General features: G+C 42.8%; 4 protein-coding genes across 15 annotated transcripts; 3 read left to right on the forward strand and 1 right to left on the reverse strand.

Moving 5' to 3' along the window:
• Window positions 1-2,936: 2,936 nt before the first annotated feature.
• LOC108036648 (protein anachronism) lies at window positions 2,937-12,202 on the forward strand. Of its 5 annotated transcripts, none has more exons than XM_017112923.3 (5): window positions 2,937-3,471; window positions 7,891-8,291; window positions 9,044-9,298; window positions 10,112-10,184; window positions 11,000-12,202. In XM_017112923.3, the coding sequence occupies exons 1-5, from the start codon at window positions 3,176-3,178 to the stop codon at window positions 11,427-11,429; spliced, it is 1,455 nt and encodes a 484-aa protein (XP_016968412.1). In that variant the 5' UTR covers window positions 2,937-3,175; the 3' UTR covers window positions 11,430-12,202. The 5 variants fall into 5 exon arrangements, with proteins under 5 accessions (XP_016968412.1, XP_016968414.1, XP_016968413.1 ...); XM_017112925.3 differs by having other exon boundaries at window positions 7,891-8,282; XM_017112924.3 differs by having other exon boundaries at window positions 7,900-8,291.
• A 1,050-nt stretch (window positions 12,203-13,252) lies between these two features.
• Window positions 13,253-16,778, forward strand: LOC108036590 (solute carrier family 28 member 3). Of its 3 annotated transcripts, none has more exons than XM_017112849.3 (8): window positions 13,253-13,430; window positions 14,186-14,239; window positions 14,294-14,489; window positions 14,546-14,747; window positions 15,151-15,915; window positions 15,978-16,305; window positions 16,365-16,545; window positions 16,607-16,778. In XM_017112849.3, exons 2-8 carry the CDS (start codon window positions 14,186-14,188, stop codon window positions 16,690-16,692), a joined length of 1,812 nt encoding a protein of 603 aa, XP_016968338.1. In that variant the 5' UTR covers window positions 13,253-13,430; the 3' UTR covers window positions 16,693-16,778. The 3 variants fall into 3 exon arrangements, with proteins under 3 accessions (XP_016968338.1, XP_050743515.1, XP_050743514.1); XM_050887558.1 differs by lacking the exon at window positions 13,253-13,430 and adding an exon at window positions 13,504-13,591; XM_050887557.1 differs by lacking the exon at window positions 13,253-13,430 and adding an exon at window positions 13,599-13,621.
• Window positions 16,779-16,794: 16 nt separating this feature from the next.
• Window positions 16,795-19,128, forward strand: LOC108036591 (sodium/nucleoside cotransporter 1). 3 transcript variants are annotated; one of them, XR_006367673.2, is made up of 7 exons: window positions 16,795-17,017; window positions 17,074-17,290; window positions 17,460-18,224; window positions 18,288-18,615; window positions 18,675-18,855; window positions 18,919-19,013; window positions 19,076-19,128. XR_006367673.2 is itself a non-coding variant. In XM_017112850.3 (6 exons), exons 1-6 carry the CDS (start codon window positions 16,867-16,869, stop codon window positions 18,948-18,950), a joined length of 1,674 nt encoding a protein of 557 aa, XP_016968339.1. In that variant the 5' UTR covers window positions 16,795-16,866; the 3' UTR covers window positions 18,951-19,059. The 3 variants fall into 3 exon arrangements, 2 of the variants coding, with proteins under 2 accessions (XP_016968339.1, XP_016968340.1); XM_017112850.3 differs by lacking the exon at window positions 19,076-19,128 and having other exon boundaries at window positions 18,919-19,059; XM_017112851.3 differs by lacking the exons at window positions 16,795-17,017; window positions 19,076-19,128 and having other exon boundaries at window positions 17,131-17,290; window positions 17,455-18,224; window positions 18,919-19,059.
• On the reverse strand, window positions 18,849-21,870 carry LOC108036592 (uncharacterized). Of its 4 annotated transcripts, none has more exons than XM_044092058.2 (10): window positions 21,551-21,867; window positions 21,330-21,496; window positions 21,157-21,257; window positions 20,848-21,062; window positions 20,634-20,788; window positions 20,473-20,584; window positions 20,249-20,396; window positions 20,021-20,192; window positions 19,665-19,965; window positions 18,849-19,609 (listed from the first exon to the last, which is right to left on the reverse strand). In XM_044092058.2, the coding sequence occupies exons 1-10, from the start codon at window positions 21,800-21,802 to the stop codon at window positions 19,025-19,027; spliced, it is 2,208 nt and encodes a 735-aa protein (XP_043947993.1). In that variant the 5' UTR covers window positions 21,803-21,867; the 3' UTR covers window positions 18,849-19,024. The 4 variants fall into 4 exon arrangements, with proteins under 4 accessions (XP_043947993.1, XP_016968341.1, XP_050743512.1 ...); XM_017112852.2 differs by having other exon boundaries at window positions 21,157-21,263; window positions 21,551-21,866; XM_050887556.1 differs by lacking the exons at window positions 18,849-19,609; window positions 19,665-19,965; window positions 20,021-20,192 and having other exon boundaries at window positions 20,296-20,411; window positions 21,157-21,263; window positions 21,551-21,870.
• Window positions 21,871-21,949: the final 79 nt, after the last annotated feature.

Genomic DNA, 21,949 nt, shown 5'->3' on the forward strand with positions numbered 1-21,949 from the left:
AATTAGGCCTTTTTAACAACTATTCTTGAAGATGAAGTGCTACTTTTTATGTATAGTTTTTAAATTGGTAAAATGACAGATCCATCATTAGTTTCTTCTCCAGAATTCTACCTATACTGTTAGCTGTATTGAAATATAGTGGGTTTAGAAGTCTTCGCATCTCCATTGGTGACCACGTGATATTTCACCAGAGTGTATCACGTTAACCCGCCGGGAGTTAGGCGTCAGAACGCCTCCATATCAGTTTATTGTGCGCAATTATTTTGGACTGCTGCGATCGATTAAGTGTAGAAAAGAGCTCGGGCACTTGTAACGATTCAGAAATTCACTTCACAGGCAATAGCCTATCAAACTAAAAGTTGACATATGTTTTTCACACAGGTGTTGGCCATAAAGTGGCGATAGTGGTGCCGGTGGTGCTACTTGTGCTCCTGGTGCTACTGGTCTTTAGAGCCCTCACGTGCCCATTACCCAGCTGGATGGGATCGGAATTGTTGCTCATTGGCGGCAATTGCCGGATACCGTTTAAAATTAAGCCCCACAAATTGGCACGAGCGTGAGACATAGTGCGGATTTGTCAGATTCAGAAAAGTGCTTTCAAAAATAGCCGCGGGGAAATGACGAGCAGAAATGAATGCTCTCACAAGATCAAAAGAAAACCAGAAGTATTTGGAAACTATGCATTTAGAAGTTAGGCAATTAGGTGGTCCACGCGATCGGCCAGCCTTGAAAAGTTAATGAAAAATCAAAAAAGAGCCAAGTCTTGACTCATGTGGCATTCCAATTGTCTAGATATATCTTCGTGTCTGGCTCTTTTTTCAGTTGTTGTTGACATCCACATACCTTCGTATCCATACATTGTCCACAAAGTGGGGCAAATTCTATGCGAGAGCGCTCGAATAAACAAACCTTATTATATAAACTTCGCGACAAGAGGCGCTGATTGCGTTCTACATATATCTTGTTTTTATTTATCCCCCCGATTCCCCTGATTCCCCTGATCCCCCAGCGAGATTATGAATCTGGGCATTTGATGCGATTGCAATTTTACATAACACCCGTCGTCTGGACATCCCCCCTGCCGGCCGGCCACCCACCAGTCTATTCAGATCTTAAACGGTGTGTAGACACATCACATGAATGGACAGCGGGACGGAGGCGAATCCAGACTTTATAAAGTGCTGCGAATTATACAATCATTTTGAAATTCAATTTTTGGCTCCAGACAAAGTGCTGGGAAAGATGTAGATGCTTAGATGCTGCACATAAATAAATAAATCAAGAACGTCCTTGAAGTCTGGCTCTTGGGATTTCCGTATGCGAGTGGAATGAATAATGCGGAATAGCGTCAGAAGTGTTTTGGTATTTCTGGGGCGTAGAGACCGCCAAAAGGACGGGCTTTCTGGGGTTAATGCCGTGCCAGGCACCGCACGCACCTCTAATAGGATATATCCGCCCAATTCATGGGCTACCTTTCAATTGATGGACTACGCACTTTCTGGCCTATCTCGTTGTCGGTTGATTAATCCGCACGCACAAATCCCGACGACGACCGAAAGTCAAGCGCAAAGACATCTTGGATTTTGTGCGCCGATCACCGAAAAAAACAGCCAACGATAAGTGACATAACTGGCGTATCACAACAATCTGATTGCATCATATTAGTTTTGCGTTCGCCTGGAGAAAATCACTTCAAATTAATCTAATCTCCCACGCACATGACACTAGGAACTACCCTTGGCAGAGTATTTTCGGACATTTCTCCGTCATGGATGGGTGCAAAATCATCCAAAAGTTTGACACAGAGATTTCATCTGTGCGCTGGTTTGCCAATTTCGAGTGCTTGGTTTGCTTGGAGTGTGCCAAGTGCGAAGATAGGGCCACATTCTATCAGATAGTTGTATCTCAAGCGGACACTCGAAGGAGTCGCCAAACAAACCTGGGTTAGGGCCAGACCAGAAGTATCACTTTCAGGCCCACAGATAAGCCGCATCTCGGGCGCGCAGGCACAGCCGCAGATACAGATACAGATGCAGATGGAGACACAGGCACAGATACAGCTACATCCAAGCACTATGCCCATGACGACGTGAGTTGCGCCGGCAGATTGATTGGTCGGCCGGCACATTGCCGAGCGCCAGCCGAACCCCCAGCCGAAGTCTGCAAGCGCTACACTGCAAACTCAGTTCGAGGGCGAAGCGGTTTGGACTGGCTTTTACCAAATAAATGATCGACACAAAATATATTTTTAGTTCTTTGTTCTTTATGCAAATAAAAAAAATATTTGAAGAAATTATATTTTCTTAATTTTACTCTTTAAAAAATGAATGTATACCTGCGTACAGCAAAAGCCAAACTTTGGTGTTAAACAAGTTTTATTTTCTTGGGTTTCAAAAATGTATAAAATAAAGAAATTGGTTTTGTGTTTTTTCAATCGTGGATATTTTATATATTTTTTATCAATTTTATTTTAAAAAATGAAATAAAAATGAAAATCATTTTACTTTTGCTCGAAAGAAGTGCCCTCATTAAAAAGAAAACAATATGTAAACATTTAAATAGCTTTTTCATTGAAAGTTTAACAACATTATGCAAATTTCTTATTTCAGAGATTCTTACAGATAGACATTTTATTATTAAATATTTATTGCAAATGACCCAACTGTTATTTTTATGGATTAGAGTATAACTTAAAAATTTTTCATACAATGTAATAACTACCTAATGCATAGCCAAGGAATGTTTCGATTAAAAATGTATTTTCAAAGCAGCACTGAAAGATTTGCAGTCAAAAATTACAGCGTTTTCTTGCGGTGTCGACAGCAACGCAGCGTTTACGACCATAACAAAGTAGATATGCCCCGGCACAACCAAATTTTTTCTTATTTAAGACTAAAAAACCGACTCGCGCAAATCACTTCATACTTGGTTCTTAGAGCGAACACATCGAGAAGCTGAAGCAAGAAGCCAAAAATCAAAAATCGGCTAAAACATAACACAAGTCCGCCAGCCGGTAGCCAGCTGCAGAGGAAAAGATAACATTTAAATTGGCATAAAAAACGCAGTGAAAAATGTGCAAATAATAAACAGAACTTCTGCGCTAAACAATCCAGTGATTGCTGTTAGGAGAATTATAAACATTTTGCTGTGAAAAACACAAGAACATAAAATAAGAATGGCAAGTGCTGTGCGTGGAGAAAAGTGCGGAAGCGGTCGCATTCGAGAGGTCATTTTGGTGCTGACACTGGTCCTGATGGCTGGGGACTCGAGAGCCGTGCCCCTGGATCCCTCCTTCTTCATCGAGGGCGTGCAGTCCGAGGTGGTGAACCCGTTCAACCGCACCATCTTCAACCGCTTCAACCTGACCGAGGAGCAGATCCTGAGCATCCAGGAACGCAGCAATCCCAATCTGAGGGACTCGGCCGCCCAGACCTCCAACACTCAGTATCTTCAGCAGATCGCCACGCAGCGGTAGGTACCAAAAAAGAAACTCAAAATTGTCGAGTACACGCGCTGTCAATCACTGTCACACCTGTGCCCAAAATAGAAACCTCTTTCCCCAAATAGAAATTGAAAGCAAAGAGTAAAAAGTACTATGTTTAAATAGAAATTTTAAAAAATTGCTATTTTGTACACAAAAACAGGGCACTCTGCTATTAAACGCCCAATCAGTTTCGGCCATACATTGTGTATAAACACAATTTTGTGCTGCCAAATTGCCAAAATATTTGCTAAGTGCGAGATTTGTCCAAATCGGGTCGAATTCAGTCAAGGCTGAAAACATTTGTGCATCTCGTCATTGTGGCCAAGCACCCAAAAAAAAATCTATAGCGCCGTACTTTTTCGGTTATATATTCAAAAGTACATTGTACATGCTCCGCTTTATTCGGTTTATCTTCAGCACGATTTCCCCCCATGCAAAGGCTATGAAAATTAATATTTTCCCAAGGGATTTTCCACATGTGCTCTCGATTAATATTTATTTATTGATTGAATGCATCGCTTAATGCATGACGTTCTTACGAAAAGTTATAAAAGTAATGGCCTCGCTTAGCAGACCGAAACTTATGATCAATAAATTATTTTAGCTATATACGAAAAGCGTGCCAGCGAATTGCGTCTTTTGTTTGTTTTATTATCTAAGAGCTGCAGAGATTAGAGATTACCCAGAGTAATTATTTAGCTAATTGAATACGTGATAATATATCATTTGGTATTCAAAAAATATTTTTCGATTTTCTTTGAGTAAACGTAATAGAAGTATTAAACGTAACACAGTATTAAAAAATTAAACAAAACTCTTTTGAATATAATAAGTAGTAATTGATCTACGAATTAAAAATTACCATACCACATTTCAGGTATCCGTTAGATAAATATTCTTATATAACATATTAAAATAGCTTAATTCGACAATATCAAGTGTATTATAGTGATAAGGTCCTGAAAATATTAAAAGAACAACAAAAATGCGTCATAATATTAATAAAATTCATTTAATGGCATTAAAAGGTATCTGAGTAAACCCGAATCAGGAATGCATCTGAAACATTATTAAACATTATCCTATGCCAGATAAAGACTTCAAAGGCCCTTCAACCAACTCTCCGACTCTCCACAACGTGAAGTAGATCAAAGTGACGAGGGCCTGGCAGCCCAGATCCATCAATGGTATCTGTTGTATCCATCAGATACTGTAGTGCAACTGTCGCGACGCCGCTGCACAATGCGGACACACTGAAAGGCTGCAACGAATTCCGGCGGCGACCTCTGTCTCTGCATCTGTATCTGCGGCTGTATCTTTGTGTGTCCCTCGGTGTGCCCGCGGATGTCTGGCACATGTCTGGGCGCAGTCTGGGCCATGTCTAGCTATCTGGCTATCCGGCACCGACTCCGTCTGAGTCCCCGTCTCCGGTAATGAACTTTTTGTAGGTCGTTGCTATGCAGGTCGGGCATTCGTGGGGGCCAACAGCTGATATCTAAATTGTTTCATCTTATTTGATTGCTTTGGCAGAGTTCCGCTCCGCTCTGCTCCGCGCAGACACAGATACAGATACAGATACACACACTGGCGAATACGAAACAAAAAACTTATGACGTATGAGTAATATCGGGGATAGCAGACATGTCTGCCCCCAGCAATGGTGCAATTGTGGATTGTAGGCGTGTGCACCTCGGCTGACTGCAGTTTTGCTGTGGCTGTGGCTGTGGCTGTGGCCGTTGCTGTTGCTGCTGCTATTACTGTTGGTTGCATGATAATGAAGTGCAGCCGGCGAGACACTGTCTAGCCGTTGTTGCTACTGTTGCTGTTGCTGTTGCTATTGCCGTGCTGTTGCCACTGCTGTGGCCAAAGGCAACAAACTGCAAACCGCAGACGCAGACACTGAGGCGATGCATTCAGAGATGTCTGCCCCGGGCAAATGGAGGCCAATGCAAATTTCCTCTGCGGCCCCCAGGGCACCTGCCCCACAAGACGGAGCCCGAACCCGAGCCCGAACCCTGCCTCTGCCTCTGCGCATGCGTGACTCACGCATGAACTGAAATGGCATCTGCCGCAGTCGGAGTATCTCGGTAGCATCCACAGCGCACACAGAAAAATGATTGTGTTTATGCCAGCACAGTTTTTCTTGGCTTATCGCATATGATTTGAAAGATATGATTTTGAATACTACATTTTAAAATATATAAATATATAAATTTAAGATAGATCTCCAGTTACTACATTTACCAGTTGGAACCTCTCAACATATAGTCATATTTATTAATTTCTAATCTTAGGGTATCTTTATAAAACTAAAAATTATCTAAATATAATATTTCTTATAACTAAAATTGAAATCCAAAACCCTAATTAACTCCAAATTAAAAAAGTTTTCCAAAGAATCTAAAATTTTCAAAAAAAATAAGTTCGTTCCAAGACTCTTAAAGGTCCAAGTATAAAACTTACCCTTAAGTACCATCCGCTTCCCGTACGATTCGGATCAGACTGACCTCGATTCCGTGTGATTTTTTTCGGTGCAGGACGGCAGACAGGCAGCGAGCAAACAACCAGCGGACAATCTGTCTAGACAAACGCCAGACAAACGGCACGACTCAACGAGTTTTCAAGTTCATGCCACACAGCCGACTCCAGACGACTCCGCATTCTGAAATTCCTTGGCCAGCCCAGCTAGCCAGTTAGCCAGACGGTCTCAGACAGATTCGATTCAGCCCGAGTCGATCGATGCGATCACAGCGTAAACATAAACATAAACAAGAGGCCAATCATCAGCCATGGGCTTGGTTCAGTTTCGGTGCTGAGAAAGACCGAAAACTGGAAGTCGGCGGGGCGCACCGACCGTGTTTCATAATTATTTTTTGGCTAGACAAACTGCGCCGCGGGCCACACACAAAAACCCAAAAGCAATTAATCAGTTATTTTCTTGATCTTTTTGTGCATTTCGTGAGGGGAAAATAAGAGGCGAAATGTCAGGCCGTCTCAATTACCGATCCAGACGCATACAATTGTCCAATTTTGCGGCGAGCGAGTGTGGCCAGATTAGATCATAGCTAACTAACTATTGCTGTCTGTCGGCTCTCCAGATGATATGATGATGGTGCACTTATAGAAAAGTCCAAGAAATGTGGCATATTTTACAAAACGTTCGACTTTAAGTTGAAGCAAAGCTGTTTATAATGGTTTTCATATATAATATATTATATTAGGCCAGATAAAATTATCCAACTTTGAGGCATGTGAGTGTGACCAGATTAAATTATAGCCAACTAGCTATTGTGGTCTGTTGTAGAAATCTCTTTGAAGTTGTTCATCCTTTTATAAGACTTTGGATATAAAGTTGAAACAAAACTGCCTATAAGGTTTTCAATATATTTCACTATATATGGCTAGATTTTTTTCACTGTATTACTGTACTGACACTCTCACAGACAGCTTTCTGTCTCGATCTCAATGGGTTCTTAAGTGACACGGGTCTGTCACTCGCTCCACTATCCGCACTTAGCTCATAATCAAGTTTAGGAAATATCCCGAATGAGCGAATAATGTGGAGGCATTTAATCAGCGCAGATGTCTCGCTGTCCAGCCTTCTTCAATAAGGAAGACAAATAGTTGAGTAGCCGCTAAGTCAGATGACTGCTCCCCTCCAGAACTTTAATCTAGATGACCAAACTATTTTTTAGAAATTCCTTACCCAATAACCACCAACATGAGTGGTTTAATTTTACAAGCAATTTGTTGGCCTCGTAATCGAAGAACAAATGTTTTATGTTTTTCAAGAACACTTGAAATCTCAGATTTCGAGGGCGAGCAGTCCAAAGTAGGTGGATTATCTTAGAACGTAGTCAATTGATAAAAGCCTAATATAAATCATAATTAGTATCAGAAATAAGGTTTTATGGCCAAAAAGAGCAGTGAACCCTGGCTATCACGCGATTGTGTTTCATGGAAAATAGTTTACTCGCTATGGGCTGAGGGAATTCCCAAATATTTTTTGCAACCAGTCTGCCGATAAGACCTAGTTTCTTCTCCGCCAGTGTTATCCAACTAAATTGAATCAAAGTTATAAATTCTCGCCAAATCGCATATAGAGAACGGGTTGGTTTTTCCCATTGTAAGTGTGTCCGACGATGACAGCGCTCTAATGTCAATTAAGTGAGCCTCACATAAACACTTGAACTAAATTTTCTAGGCGGGACAACTTGGGCATAGAAATAGTTGTGAGATGGGGCATGAAGTGGTGCCTCCTCTTGTTACCCATTAGCTCAGGGGGTACATTGGGCCTAGCTTTTTATGTATTTTTAGATAAATAATTTAGTTACCATTGAACATTGAACATTTAAGATCATCTGAAATGAGTCTCAAAGTCTTATTAGTCTCATTAATACCCCAAGTAATTCCAGACTCAACGACATTGTCAAGACTGTCCGCAAGGCCATCTCCAACGATCCCAGTGGCAGCGTGTCCAAGGAGAAGGCCGGCTTTCCCCTCTGCAATGGGGATACCACCAGACCGGAGGAGTGGCAGTTGGGCAACAATGTGACGCTCCAATTCTCCAGCACCGTCTTCACCTCCAACAGCGACGACCGCTTGAGCAGCGCCCTGCTCCGCCTCTACAAGATCAATCCCGGCCAGAATCGCGAGCAAGGTGCCGGTCAGCAGGCTCCAGCTCAGCCGGCCAGCACGGAAACCCCGGGCAGGCCAATTTCCAATTGTGCGGAGCAGCCCCCAGTGGGTCCCCAGGTCCGAGTCACCGTCTCCATTGTCCTCCAGCAGAGGAAGAAACGTAAGTTAGGTAGGATGACTCCCAAACCCCTTTTTAAAAATAGTAAGAAAGTGCAACGTAACTTATTTGGCAGCCTAGAAATAACACATTCTAAACACTCAATGTCAAAAACCATTAACATTTTTGAAAATAATACAGTTTTTATCAATACTTAAAAACTATAACTTTTTATTTTTTTAAGAAAATAAATAATGTTTTAAACTTGAAGAAAAATGAAATCAAGATACTTTAATGTATACAAATCTTTAAAATATTTATTTACATTTAATTCCGAATGGCGTTATTTGCACGAATTTGGCAGCTTTGCTTCATAAGCAAATTTATTTATGTTTATTATTAATTTTATTTGTATAAATGGCATAATTATTGATTTCAGTTATTTCCCGAATTTTCTGCATTTCAACTTTTCTTCTTACGTAATATAAATTGAGCAGACGTTAAAAAACAAACGGCTTAAAAACTGTGCTTTAGAAATTAATTAATTAATAAAATAGTATTTTTTATTAAAAAACAAACCTTACACTTAAAAGAATATTTATAATCCCAACTTTGCTTTATAACATTAACTAAATCCGCGAAGGAAGTATTTTAAATGGTTATATCCGGATTTCACTGCACCTCAACCACTTTTTTTTATTAAAAATACTTAAGTATTTATACATACATATTGGCTTTTACATATTGGCTTCATAGCATAAACTAAAAATTTAGGAATTTTTCAAAAATTTTTTTAATATATTTTGCTGTTTTTACTCCCGCAGAACGCAAGAAGCGCACCTGCAACACGGTCATGCTGAGCAGCTCCTCCACCGGCTGGGTGGAGATCGACGTGAAGTGCGCCCTGGCCTACTGGGAGCAGCAGCAGCGCCAGGAGCAGGCGCACCGCCAGCAGCTGCGCCCGCAGCCCCAGCTGACCGCCAGCGTGGTGGGCACCCTGGTGCTCGAGGTCCACGACGACGAGGAGAACCCGCTGAAGCCGGGCCTCTACTTCGAGCCGCCCAGTTGCGATCAGGCAGGTAAGCGTGTTGTTTGCCATGTCCAACTAACTGGCCCCCGGGAACGCAGTGGAGCCGCCTCGGCCTCCCCATCAGTCACTCTCTCTCTCTCTATCTCATCCATCCCACATCCATCTTGGTAGCGACAGGCCCCTTTCCCGCCTAGCCGGCGATTTGAATTTACATTTTATTTACATTCCCGAAAAGGTCATTACTCAGGAAATTTGGGGGCCGGCCAGCCGGCAGACGTAAATTGAGCTTACCAGAGGAAAGGTGGAAAGCAAATACAACAAAAAATGTAACTTCAATGTAATTCCAGACCGAGTTCGAAACCCGGTAGACGTAATCCATAAAAAATACCTAGTCGTCTGATTGTGCAGCCCCGTCAGCAGAATCTAAGTTTCAATTTACAATTCGTAGCCTGCACGTTTTCCCTACAAAATGCTTCCGTCCGTATATTTTGAAACTCATGGGTTTCGGTTCTGGGGGCTCTCAAAGTGGAGCGGAAGTAAGCAAAGAGAGATCTGCTTAGGATTGACTCATATCTTGGCTTCTTGTAGCCCCGGATCGGTAAGATACGTACTCGCAGATGCAGATTCCGCTCAGGTGCTACTAATCCAAGTTGCTCATACGCACCGTTGTGCGCAGTGCTCGGCTTTCGTTGTTGTTTGGTTTTTGCGCTTTTTGCTGCCCGAAATGTTTGACGTTGTTCTTTTCTGTGTCTTGTGCCATTTTGCATGCCCTTCATTTGCCCGATTTCCAATTTGCATTGCATGACCTACGACATCTTTTTGGCAGAGTTTAATGGTTTCCTTGGCCACGCGTTTCTTGCAGAGATTGCAGTCCCATGGAGCGTTTACCGAACAGAACCGTTTAAGTCTCATCTGGCGAGTTGGACATTGCCAAGGTAAGTGTGGCCTTGATAATTGAAATATTATTCGATTTCCATTTAAATATTATGCACAAGTTTGGCAAGTAAATTCAATTTTCTTCAAAAATATCTTATGTAGTAAAGGGACTTTAAAATAGTAATATAAACCTTGTAAAATTTACCAAGATAAACTATTAAAAACTATAATAGATAAACTATTATAAGCTATAAACTTATAAACTATAATAGTTTATCTATTAGATATTACAACCCTTAGTACTTTTTTGATAAAGTTTATTATAAAATATTGCTAAGAAGGGGCAATTGATTTATGATTACTTATAAAATTATTTGACTTTTTTAATTTTTTTTCGGATTTATAAATCTTGGTAATAAACTATTTGTTTTTATTTCTGTTATATTTATTCTATTATTTTTGTTATTTTGTTTTATGTGTTTTTAAATTTGTATTTATATAACGGCTTCAAAGCAGTTTTTGCCTTTGTAAAGCAGTGCATGTAGAAGTAAGGTATGTGTAGAGTTTCTCTACGTCTTACACTTACAAATGTAGATAAGAACATACGTACGTATGGGACGTTCCATATCAATATAAACCCTTTTTTATATGGTTTTATTTCTATAAATGATTTTTTATATTCAAATTTAAAAAAGGATTTCTGCCATAAGTCCAGCCTTAAAAATGCAGCAAAACACCCAGATAAATGCATTATATGTCACTTTATACATTATAATTATTTTAAAAGCTAATTATTTTTAAATTGTAAATGAGAAAATTTTTCTTGGATAAAAAAAGTTCTTTCAATCATCTAATCGACCATTACATTTTTCAGAAAACCAAGGATAGACATCCTCTTCAACGGCAGCAACTCCATGAAGAGCATCTACAACACACCCAAGAGCAGAGCGTACATCGAATCCACCACATCCAACTCACCCACGATCGACAACCAGCTGGACGAGAGCGGCGACATCGAGTGCCAGCAGCGAGGTCGGACCCACCTGCACCACCGGCGCCACCATAGCCACAACCACAGCCACCAGCAGCCGGAGTCGGACTCCGAGTCCGCCCAGGCTGAGGCCGAGATCGAGGCGGAGGAGCTGCTGTTCTCGGCGAGCAACAGCGAACAGCAGATGGAGCCGATCTCGAACCACCACCGACATCGGACTGGCCACCACCATCCGCACCAGCTGCATCAGCACCACCAGCACCACCATCGCCACCCCAAGCACCACAAGATCCCGACCCACAAGCAGGAGTAGAGGCCCCAAGCCGCCACCCCAGATCGCCCCCATTATACTCTCTGTCACCCACACTCATGCTGGTCTTATAATAATTTCTTGTTTTATATTTGTAACTTTAGGGCCAGTTGACTTAATTAGTTTTTAGTTCTTCATCGGTTTCCTTATGACCTTGTTTTAAATTCGTTGTAAGCTAAGCCAACTTTCGGTCGAAATTCGATTTTAATTTTAAAATCTCTCTTATATTAGAAGCCTGTGATTTAGATGGGGTTGAATTCGCGCACACGTTTCGCTACAAGAAACAAAATTGCTAGAACCTCAAGAGGGGAGCGAACCCGAAGAAAATTGAATACGATTTTAGGTTATATATTTAGATGGTAAATCGAAATTAATCAATGCCTTATCGAAGCATTACAATCCCAGACTTCTGCACAATCCACTCGAAAACCCCGAAAGCCAGGGACGAACCAAATCGAGCGTTTTCGATTCCATTGCTAAGCGATTACAGTGCCGGAATACAGTTTTGTTACGTAAATAAGTCACTAGGTTAAAGACGCCTTCCTGCTGGCAACAGAGCGCCAAGAGCAGTCGTAAATCTCGAAATTCCCCCCTTTGGAACCCATTGTTCTGATTTTGTTTTAAGCACTTTATAAGAACCGCATTTTCATTACGGCGCAACAGCTATCGATGTATAATCCCTCACCACCATCCTAACTAAGTGCATTTGTAAAGCGCATTGCAAGTATGAATAAAATATGAAAAATACACATATTAATAAATGTAAGTCGCAAGCGTGTAAGCCAGTTGACTACCGATTTTCCTGTGTTATCCCCCTTCGGATCAGCTTGTCGCTCGAGGGGCTCGGCGATAAGATATGCTTGACTTTATTGTAAAATCCGCCCGAATGGCGATTAGAAATCTCTTTCAACTTTGCACTGGGCGATTTATGGCACCCAGCGATGGGCCAATCAATTGTGGCATTATGGCTATCGACCACCAGTAAAGTTACCCAGACCCAGACCTCCATCGAGGGGCGGGTGCGGCGTACACCCCATATCATCCGGCACACATACCTCCCCACTATCGCAATCGGATCCCTCAAACGTCATCGCTATCGCCTGCAATCTGTGGCCAAGTATATGGCCCTCTGGAAATTATCTCGCTAATATGGGCATGGAACGCATGCCGAGAACGTCTTTTTGTTAACAAGCAGCTGATAAAACAGTATACATGTCGTCGCAATTACCCATTCAGCAGTACACTGGCATCGCAGGTGTATTTCACCTAATTGGAGAGATAAGCAGAGAGAAATTTATAGAACCCTGATTATAAAACGAAAGAGATATATGGGGATCAGAAATATTTGGGGATCTCTTAAGGAATTTCGCCTATATACCTATCTCCTCTTATGAGTTGAAAGTTAAAGAGAAGTTATAACTCAATTTGTAAAATATGAGCTGCCACAAACTAATATTTATTTAATAATTACTTCTGCCTGTTGTTAAACCAAATTAGCGCCTTCAAAACCATATCAATCCCTAACCAACGGAGTTATGGCTGTCAAGTACCCAGTGCTAATCGTTACTTTTAATTTATGTTTTAACTTCTTTAACACTTAAACATAACTAAGTAACACTTAAGATTGCCTAGCCCTAGCCCTGTTCCTACCTATATTATCTCCTTTAATCGGCAAGGCCAAGCGGTATCAAGATATTATAAATCATTAGATACTCGGGTAACGAACTGTGCCGATCCGAAGCTGATATTCCCCTATCGAATACCGTGTGCCTGCGATCGTATTAAAAACGGCCGGACGAAATTTAACGAATTTAGTCTTGCCGCGAGTCCCAACGAGCTACGATGGCAGTGGGCCAGAGTTGTTAGCCGGGCCAAGCAGATGCACTAATCAGTCATTAGTATTCGGCCAGTACGCAGCGAGAGTAACGACTTTGGAAACCCGTTTCGGCCATAAAAAAACCGATAGTACTCATTAAGCACACAGCGAAAACAAACAATATAAAGGTGAATTAACTGGCGTTGCACGAAATCAAGGCGCTTTAATTGCTCAGATTGAATATACAAAGTGATTTATGGTGTCCACCCCATGCAGTTTGCTCTGGCCTGCAGTTGAATGAAAATATTATTTACCACGTGTGGCTCGGTGACATGTGTTTATGGGCCGGGTAGCTATAACAGCCCGTTCTCAGAACAATGTGATTATAAATAAGTACTTTACTGACTTTCTCGAGTTTGGCTAAATGCCACTCAGATAGTGCTATCAACGCGGGTTTCGATAACCCTCAATGGAAAAGCCTAGCCGAAAGACCTCCCAACGGGGATGTATAGTATACTGAGCGGGATTTACAACCGGCATATATCAAGAATACCAATTGAAGTGGCTTATCTGCCACCAATTTCGTAGTTCACCCGCTCCTAAACCCTTCAAGTAATCAACGGAAGTTGTTGGAGTGACTAACCACGTGCCGCGGCGTAAAGCAATTACCTCTGAAATACCAGTGCCGAGTGCAATAAATGGGCTCCAACCCACTTGCGTTTTAGAAAACCACTTTTAGGCCCCAAGAAAGCCATCTTTCGAGTGGGCACGAGTCGTCCAACTTGTTGAACCTTGATTTACCGGCCGAAAAAAGCCTATCTTTCGGCGTTAGACACTTGACATATCTGCCCACTCGATGTCAAAAGTACTTTGATATAGACTAAGCCAGATTACGAGTCCGGCCAATGACCAATAACTTGTCACGCTTGCTTTTCATTTGTAGATGACAGAAGACTCTGCGAAGGGAGCTCTTAACAATGGCTACGAAATGGACCATGTAAGTTGGCCTTTAGCATACAAATCATATTTACATTTAGTTTTGTTTTTATAGAAAGAGCTGGAAATCCACGAGCCTGAAGAGTTCAAGGAGCTGTCGCTGGAAAGCGAATCGGATGACTCGAAGGAAAAGGGCTTTTTTGAGAACAATCCTAGAGTTGCGCGTATTGTGAAAATCTCTACCTATGTACTGCTGCACCTCGTTGTGGTGGCCTACTTCTCATACGCCACCTATCACTACAACGATATAAGTGAGTACAGACCCGTGTTATCCCGAATCCAGAAGATAATCTTTATGTGCCCACAGCCAACTACGAGTGCTACTGGAAAGATAATCCACTGTGCGGCATCAACTTCTGCACCGGCTATGGAATGCTCTTGCTCCTGTTGGGTTTCGTCTACGCGGGTCTGTTTTACTACTATGTGTTCAAGCCCTTGGTGGGGCGAAAGCTGCACAGGAATTTCCTAAGCCCCTTGTCTAAGAAATGGCACAGCTTCAGCAGAACCAAGTAAGTCGATCATATATATAGGAAAAAGTGGCGTACTTAAAGATGGAAAATAAAAGATTTGTTTATTCATATGCAGAAAAAAGCATACAAATTACCATATACTTTTCGTAGTATGTTTGTTTTACATAACAATTATTAAATCAGGAAATATTTAATAAACATTCTTGAAAAAACCAATTTTAGAGCAACAAGTTTCTATAGTAAAAAATAAGAATTATAAAGTTTTATTTGGAAAATGCTTTGTGTGTATCTTGATAAAACAGTTTACTTTCTACTGATACAAAGCTTATCTCATAACTAAAAAACAGGAAATATTCTAATTTCTAATTAAAGCTACTCTTAACCACAGACTATAAATAGCCTGTATTATATTTGACCTAGCCCACTCCTTTTTTACCCCCAGGATTGTGTCACTGGCCAGCATCGCCGCGCTCCTCGTTCTGTTGGCCATTTTTGTGTACTTCGAGACCCGGAACGAGCCCCAGAAGCTGGTGTCCCTGGTGGGCCCCTGCTTCTTCATCCTCTGCGGCTACGTCTTCTCCACAAAGCGAAGTGCCATCAAGTGGCGCATCGTGATCACGGGGATCACGTGCCAGTTCCTGCTCGGCATCTTCTGCATCCGCTGGGAGGTGGGCCGCAAAATCTTCGAGTGCTTTGGCAACAAGGTGGCCACCTTCCTGGGCTATGCCACCGATGGAGCCGAATTCGTGTTCGGCGAGTTCCTGGTGCAGAACAACGTGTTCGCCTTCGCCATCCTGCCGGTGATCTTCTTCTTCAGCTTCTTCATCTCTATCCTGTACTACCTGGGCACGATGCAGTGGATCGTATTGAAGCTGGGTTGGATCCTGCAGCAGATCATGGGCACCACCGTCTGTGAGAGTGTGACGGCGGCGGCCAATATCTTCCTAGGAATGTCCGAGAGTCCACTGCTCATCCGGCCGTACATCAACAAGCTGACCAAGAGCGAAATCCACAGCATCATGGTGTCCGGCTTTGCGACGGTCTCTGGAACAGTGCTGGCGGCCTACTTGTCCTTTGGGGCATCCGCTGCCCACCTGATCACCTCCTCGGTGATGGCAGCTCCCGCCACGCTGGCCATCTCCAAGCTCTACATGCCGGAGACGGAGGAGAGCCAGACCTCGTCGGACTCCATTGAGTTGGAAAAATCGTAAGTCCCCGCAGATAACCCATTTATAAATTAGCATAATTTCCTGATTTAAATCCTTCCAGGCAAGACTCTTCGCTGCTGGATGCGGCCTCCAGTGGTGCCAGCAATGCCGTGCCCATTGTGCTTGGCATCATAGCCAACATTGTGGCCTTCGTGGCCTTCATCGCCTTCCTCAATGGCCTGGTCAGCTGGTTTGGCTATTTGGTGGGTCTGGAGCACGTTGACTTCGAGTGGATATTCTCGAAGCTGTTCATTCCGCTCGTCTGGGCGATGGGAGTGCCCACCGAGGACTGCGATATCATCGCCAAAGTGGTGGCCACCAAGACCATTATCAACGAGTTCGTGGCCTATGAGCGGTTGGGTCAATACATCGACAGCAATCAAATCACTGTAAGTGCAGGATGGATTTAATGATAGTTTGGTTGGTAAAGCCCTTTTTGTTGCCTTAGGCCCGCAGCGCTGGCATTGCCACTTTCGCCATATGCGGCTTCGCCAATCCCAGCTCCTTGGGCATCCTCATCGGATCCCTCAGTGCCATGGCGCCCCACCGACGCGCCACCATCACAGCAGTGGCCTTCCGAGCCTTCGTGGTGGGCAGCATAGTCTGCTTCGTATCCGCCAGTTTTGCAGGTCAGTAGCCAACCCATCCAATAGGTACCAAAAGGATTTTTAATAATCTCCTCCCCTGCAGGCATCCTGATACAAGAAGAGGATGAGGCGGCGAACTACAAAAAGATATTCCAAAAACTGGGTCACAAAAACGTTACGCAGTTTTAGTTCCTTGCAGTGATAATTAGCCGATGAAATTATACAAAATAATCAAATTCTTATTTATTAAATAAACGTTGTTGCTAAGAGTAAAACTACCTGCTTGTAAGAGGGCTGTGGGTTGTTAGTCACAAAGAATACACACTTTCCTGGACAAAACACTCTACTCAAATTCAACTCGAGATGGCTGATCAGGCACCAGAAGAAGAGACCCCGCCGGAAAAGCCACCACGGTCGAAGGCGATGAGAATCGTCCTTATAGTTCTTCATGTCCTGCTCCACATAGTCTTCATAGCGCACTTTACGGCAGCCACAGTCATGTTCATAGTGTTCGGTGAGTCTGGTGCGGAATGGGAACTGAATAAACTGGTGTATCAACAACGTGTCCAGACAGGGACTCCGACGAATGCAGTTCTCGAGCATCGAAGAAGAACATTCTGTGCGATATCAACTGGTGCCATGGGTATGGGTTCCTCATAGTTATTTTCGTCTTGTTCTATATACTCTGGCTGTATTACTGGGTATTCAAGCCATATGTGGGCATCAAGCTGTATAACAATTACCTGGAACCAGCGATTGACAAATGGATTGTGTTCAGTCGCCAGTTGTAAGTGGAAACTGGGTTCTTTATAATGCATATCTTATAAATTCAAATATCTACATCTATTATAATTATAGAAGAACCACTTCTGGTTTAAGTTTAACTTTGGAATTCCTGTGCTTTTCCTAATATAATAATTTGCTAAATATAATATTTGCATTTTTTCCAAGGATAGGATAGTTTCCGGCATAATGCTGCTGATTGTGATCTCACTGGCGGTGGCCTACCTCGGCTATGAGTGCCGCTATGATGGCACCAAGGCCATAGGCCTGGCGGGACCCGTGTCCTTCATCCTGATTGGATTCGCGGTGTCCAAGCACCACAAAAGGGTTCCCTGGCGCATCGTGACCCATGGTATCCTAGGTCAGCTCCTGCTGGGCATCTTTTGCCTGCGTGTCCCCTTCGGCCGCGCCATTTTCGAATGTCTGGGCGAGAAGGTGACTATTTTTCTGAACTTCGCCCAGCACGGAGCCCGCTTCGTGTACGGCGATCGCATATGTGACGACTATGTGTTCGCCTTTGCCATTCTGGCGGTGGTGTTCTTCTTCAGCGTGGTCTCGAGCATCATGTACTATTTGGGCTGGATGCAGTTCATCCTGAGCGGCCTGGGGTTCTTGCTGCAGGCCATGGTGGGCACCACGGTCTGTGAGAGCGTGAACGCAGCGGCTAACATCTTCGTGGGCATGTCCGAGAGCCCCCTGGTCATCCGGCCGTACATCCTCATACTGACCGTGAGCGAGTTGCACACCATCTGCACCTCCGGTTATGCCACGGTGGCGGGCACCGTTCTGGGGGCCTATGTGAGCTTCGGGGCCTCACCCGCCTTCCTGATCACGGCCAGCGTGATGGCTGCTCCGGGCTCCCTGGCCTTCTCCAAGCTGTTTTACCCCGAAACCGAGGAGTCGCTGACCAGGTCCGACAACATACAGCTGGAAAAATCGTAAGATCTCTTCCCTTAAACACCATCCATCTGGTTTTGAAATTATTTTGCTAAACACTTAAGGGAAGATACGTCTATTTTGGATGCAGCCGCCAGCGGAGCAGCGGCAGCCTTGATGATTGTGCTGGGAATTGTGTCGAACATCATTGCCTTTCTGGCCATACTGTTCTTCCTTAACGCCCTAACCGAGTGGACTTTTGAGCTGGTCGGTCTGAAGAACATCACCCTGCTCTTCCTGCTCTCTCAGGCGTTTGTCCCAATAGTCTTCCTGATGGGTGTGCCGTGGCGGGACTGTCAAGAAGTTGGGATGGTGGTGGCCGAGAAATCGCTGATCAACGAGTTCATCGCCTACAAGCACCTGGGGCAGTTGGTAAAGGACAATAAGATAGGGGTGAGTAGGTAGAGGTGCAAGTAATAGAGCTTATTCACTAGAAGAGTAACCATTCGCAGTCAAGGAGCGCTTCGATTGCCACCTTTGCGCTGTGCGGATTCGCCAACCCCGGCTCACTGGGCATCCTCATCGCTGCCCTGAGTGCAATGGCACCTACACGACGTTCAGATATTACTCGAGTTGCCCTTCGAGCATATTTTGCTGGCAGTTTTGTCAGCTTTACATCGGCATCGTTTGCGGGTGAGTATTTATATTTTATTTACAATTTATTTCTATGGCCTAAACCCTAATACTTTTCATAAGGTATTCTAATTCAAGACGATTTTATATCCTAAAGCGATAAAAAATACTTGCATCACACTGTGTAAACCAGAATTACCCTGAAGGAAATTGAAATTGTGAGCAAAGTTTATGGTCTTGGATCGATCCTACTCAAATTGGTCATCACTTTTTTGTACAGATCCCAGTCGGCTTCATCGAAGGCCCCACTAGACTGGCCCAGTTGGAGTGAGCTCTCGTAGATTTCACGCAGGATTTCCTTGGCCGTTATTTCACTCCGCTTACGTTTACGGCCAGAGCTTGGGCAATGATGTTCCAAGTGACGCGTGTAGCTTGATTTACTGACGTCAAATGAGCTATCTAGCGATGCATCCAGAGTACCCGGTTTCAGTCGCAAGACCTCAAACAATGGTTGAACATCAACACCCATGACATGGCGGGCACTGAACACTCTTAGTTGGGCATCATCGCTGGATTTGCAAGAGTCGAGGAACTTTTGTCGCTGCCAGTTGGTGCAATTATTAGCAGTGTTTAGTCCCCGTAATATCAGTAGTTGCGTTGATTTGTTCCCACGAACCAGCAGCCTGAAATAGGCACTAGTAAAGGTGGAACTATTGTCAGTGCTCATAAGTTCCTTGGCCATTTCGGATGTCCTTTGAAACCACTGGGAGCAGTCTGTTTGTGTCTGATGCACTAACAGTTCTAGAAGAGCAGCCTGAAGATAAAAATAAGATTAGAAATTGTAATTATCAAAGTAAACTGACACTTACCATTTCATAGTAGATTTCGACTTGCGAGGGCGCTGATAACGAGATGTGTTCCAAGCGATTCAATAGCTTTATTCCCACTTGGGCATCTGGTTTTGCTACAGCAGATAGGTTTCGAAAGTTTCGGATGCTCAAGGCAGGAAGCCCTCGCTTTGCCAAGTGGTGAAAATACCTCAGAAATCTCTGCACATGCCATTGGCTGGGATTTTGTGAGAACATGGCGTACGAATTATTGCACTTACTCCAGAAAGCTATAGATTGTTGTACGTCCTTGTCTGTCCAACACTGATTAACCTCCTTAAGGCTAAAATATATGTTAGTTTTATTAATTGAAAGGCTTTTGAAATACAATGACCAACCGAAAATACAGCATGAGTATATCCGCGCACACTTGCGACGTTAAAATATCTTTTTTGAATAGGCCAGCAAAAAAATAATTAAGCAGCTCTCTGTTTGGCACCAAATACAAAAGACTACCAAAGGCATCAATTGCAAGTTCATAGCGTTCCGCATTGATAAAGTTGGTGGCATCTGTGTTTCCAACAAACAATAGTTAAGTCATAAAGAGAATCTTAAAAATGCCTTACCTTTAAACAAATATTCGAAGATTTGGACTAATGTTCGACAAGTATTTGGAAGTACATCTGCGTCGTCTGTAGATACAGCATTTATAAAGTCCATACTAACATTGAAGTAATCAAATTCTGGTGTACACAGAATACCGGATATTAAATACTAAAATATAAACTTCTATGTAAAACCATATTTCATAAACGTGGGTACTACAAAAACTTAAAATCCATAGTCTTACCTCTTGACATTTTTGGAATGAGTAAACAAAGTCATAAAGTTCCATTACATGCGGTCTTACATACGTAGAGATAAGCCTTTGCATATCCTTGTCAGAATAATATGAGGGCATCCTTGAAGGAAAAATGATTTAACAAATGTTTATACATTTTAACAACTTACGTTTGCTCAGACATTACTAAATCCATGAGACAAGCAGCCATATCCTCGTCAATTTGGGTTATGCCATTTTTGAAAATCTGCAGCAACATTGAACAGTAGGTCTGCATTACGTCCATAAAGTCTTCCAATTTCTTTTCGGGGATAGTCAGTGAGCCCTGAAAATAATAATCGTTCGTTGCTATTTGTAAGTTGTTAAAAACTATGTTGTACATACGTCTATATAAAGATCCTCCAAGTAACTAAGGATCATTTCACATAGGTGCGAAACCGTTTCCTTTAGCCATTCGGGAATTTGCTCATCCTTGAGATCAACGTGTGACATGTAGTGCAAGCACATGTAAGTAATCGTCTCGCTTGTCCTTGCAGGTAAGTCCAGATCCTTATATCGTTTCCTTTCACAATCGGCTATTTCCATTATCTTTTGCATCACTAAAAAATACAAATTTAATTAATTAGAAGTTGTAAGTTACTCGATATGTAAATAAAATATACATATGATTTAAAGAAAGTCTTTCTAACTTACAGGGAGTAAGACGGGGGTGGACTTTGCTCGAGCCTGAGGTATTCTGTTTTAGCACAGATAGCACAGCATACTGAAGATCTGCAAGAAGCTGATGGTCACCACTGTCGCTGGATGAAATACAGATGTTTTAGTTAGGTATCTTGAAGATATTTCGATTTTATAGCATGACTTACCTCCCTTCTAAGAAAAAGGCTATCATCGAGAGCATAAGATAGGTAAATATATGAACCAGGCGTTCTCCCGCTGTCAACAAAGGATCCTTGGATGCGATGATAAAGGAAAGAGCCTCTTCAAAGAGTTTCATATGAGCGGTATTGATTTCGGTACCAGCCTCTGATTCCTGAGAATGAAATTTGACTTATTTAACTCGTATACAATATGTAAGGAGACCTACCATTTGGAACCACTTGCACATCTCCTTCACCGCTTGGATGCAGCACACTGATTCATCAATATACGCCCTTAAGAGTTTACTGAACCATAATGTCAAGACATCCACAGGATTCGCGGATTCGTTTGCCAGAGATTCCTTGCAGATATTTACAGCCGAGTCCACGTCGATCAGAAGAATGATGTCTTCCTGATCTATGGCCTGTAGTTCGCTGTAGGTAAGGGTCACGCCGAGGATATCGGTTTCCTCGCTCATTTCTGCATTTATTCAAATTCCTTATTCTAAGTCAAAATCCTCTGGCTTACAAAATGTTTACAAATTGATTGCGCCAAAACAGCTTTAGAGATGTGTAAACCAAGCTATCGATAGTCTGGTTTTAAAGTAAACATTTTTATTGTGAAC

The sequence above is a fragment of the Drosophila biarmipes genome, chromosome 2R (genome assembly GCF_025231255.1).
Source record: "Drosophila biarmipes strain raj3 chromosome 2R, RU_DBia_V1.1, whole genome shotgun sequence".
NCBI lineage: Eukaryota > Metazoa > Arthropoda > Insecta > Diptera > Drosophilidae > Drosophila > Drosophila biarmipes.

Excerpts from the sequence above, each read along its gene's own strand:
- LOC108036591 (XM_017112850.3), top strand. The coding sequence starts at position 16,867 with ATGGCTGATCAGGCACCAGAAGAAGAGACCCCGCCGGAAAAGCCACCA. Across the intron at positions 17,018-17,073 it reads AGTCATGTTCATAGTGTTCG|ACAGGGACTCCGACGAATGC; the intron begins GTGAGTCTGGTG and ends CAACGTGTCCAG. Across the intron at positions 18,225-18,287 it reads AACATACAGCTGGAAAAATC|GGAAGATACGTCTATTTTGG; the intron begins GTAAGATCTCTT and ends TAAACACTTAAG.
- LOC108036592 (XM_017112852.2), bottom strand. The coding sequence starts at position 21,802 with ATGAGCGAGGAAACCGATATCCTCGGCGTGACCCTTACCTACAGCGAA. Across the intron at positions 21,497-21,550 it reads TGTGCAAGTGGTTCCAAATG|GAATCAGAGGCTGGTACCGA; the intron begins GTAGGTCTCCTT and ends TTTCATTCTCAG. Across the intron at positions 19,610-19,664 it reads TCGAAATCTACTATGAAATG|GCTGCTCTTCTAGAACTGTT; the intron begins GTAAGTGTCAGT and ends TTTTATCTTCAG.
- LOC108036648 (XM_017112923.3), top strand. The coding sequence starts at position 3,176 with ATGGCAAGTGCTGTGCGTGGAGAAAAGTGCGGAAGCGGTCGCATTCGA. Across the intron at positions 3,472-7,890 it reads CAGCAGATCGCCACGCAGCG|TAATTCCAGACTCAACGACA; the intron begins GTAGGTACCAAA and ends TAATACCCCAAG. Across the intron at positions 8,292-9,043 it reads GAGGAAGAAACGTAAGTTAG|AACGCAAGAAGCGCACCTGC; the intron begins GTAGGATGACTC and ends TTACTCCCGCAG.
- LOC108036590 (XM_050887558.1), top strand. Across the intron at positions 14,748-15,150 it reads CACAGCTTCAGCAGAACCAA|GATTGTGTCACTGGCCAGCA; the intron begins GTAAGTCGATCA and ends TTTTACCCCCAG. Across the intron at positions 15,916-15,977 it reads TCCATTGAGTTGGAAAAATC|GCAAGACTCTTCGCTGCTGG; the intron begins GTAAGTCCCCGC and ends AAATCCTTCCAG.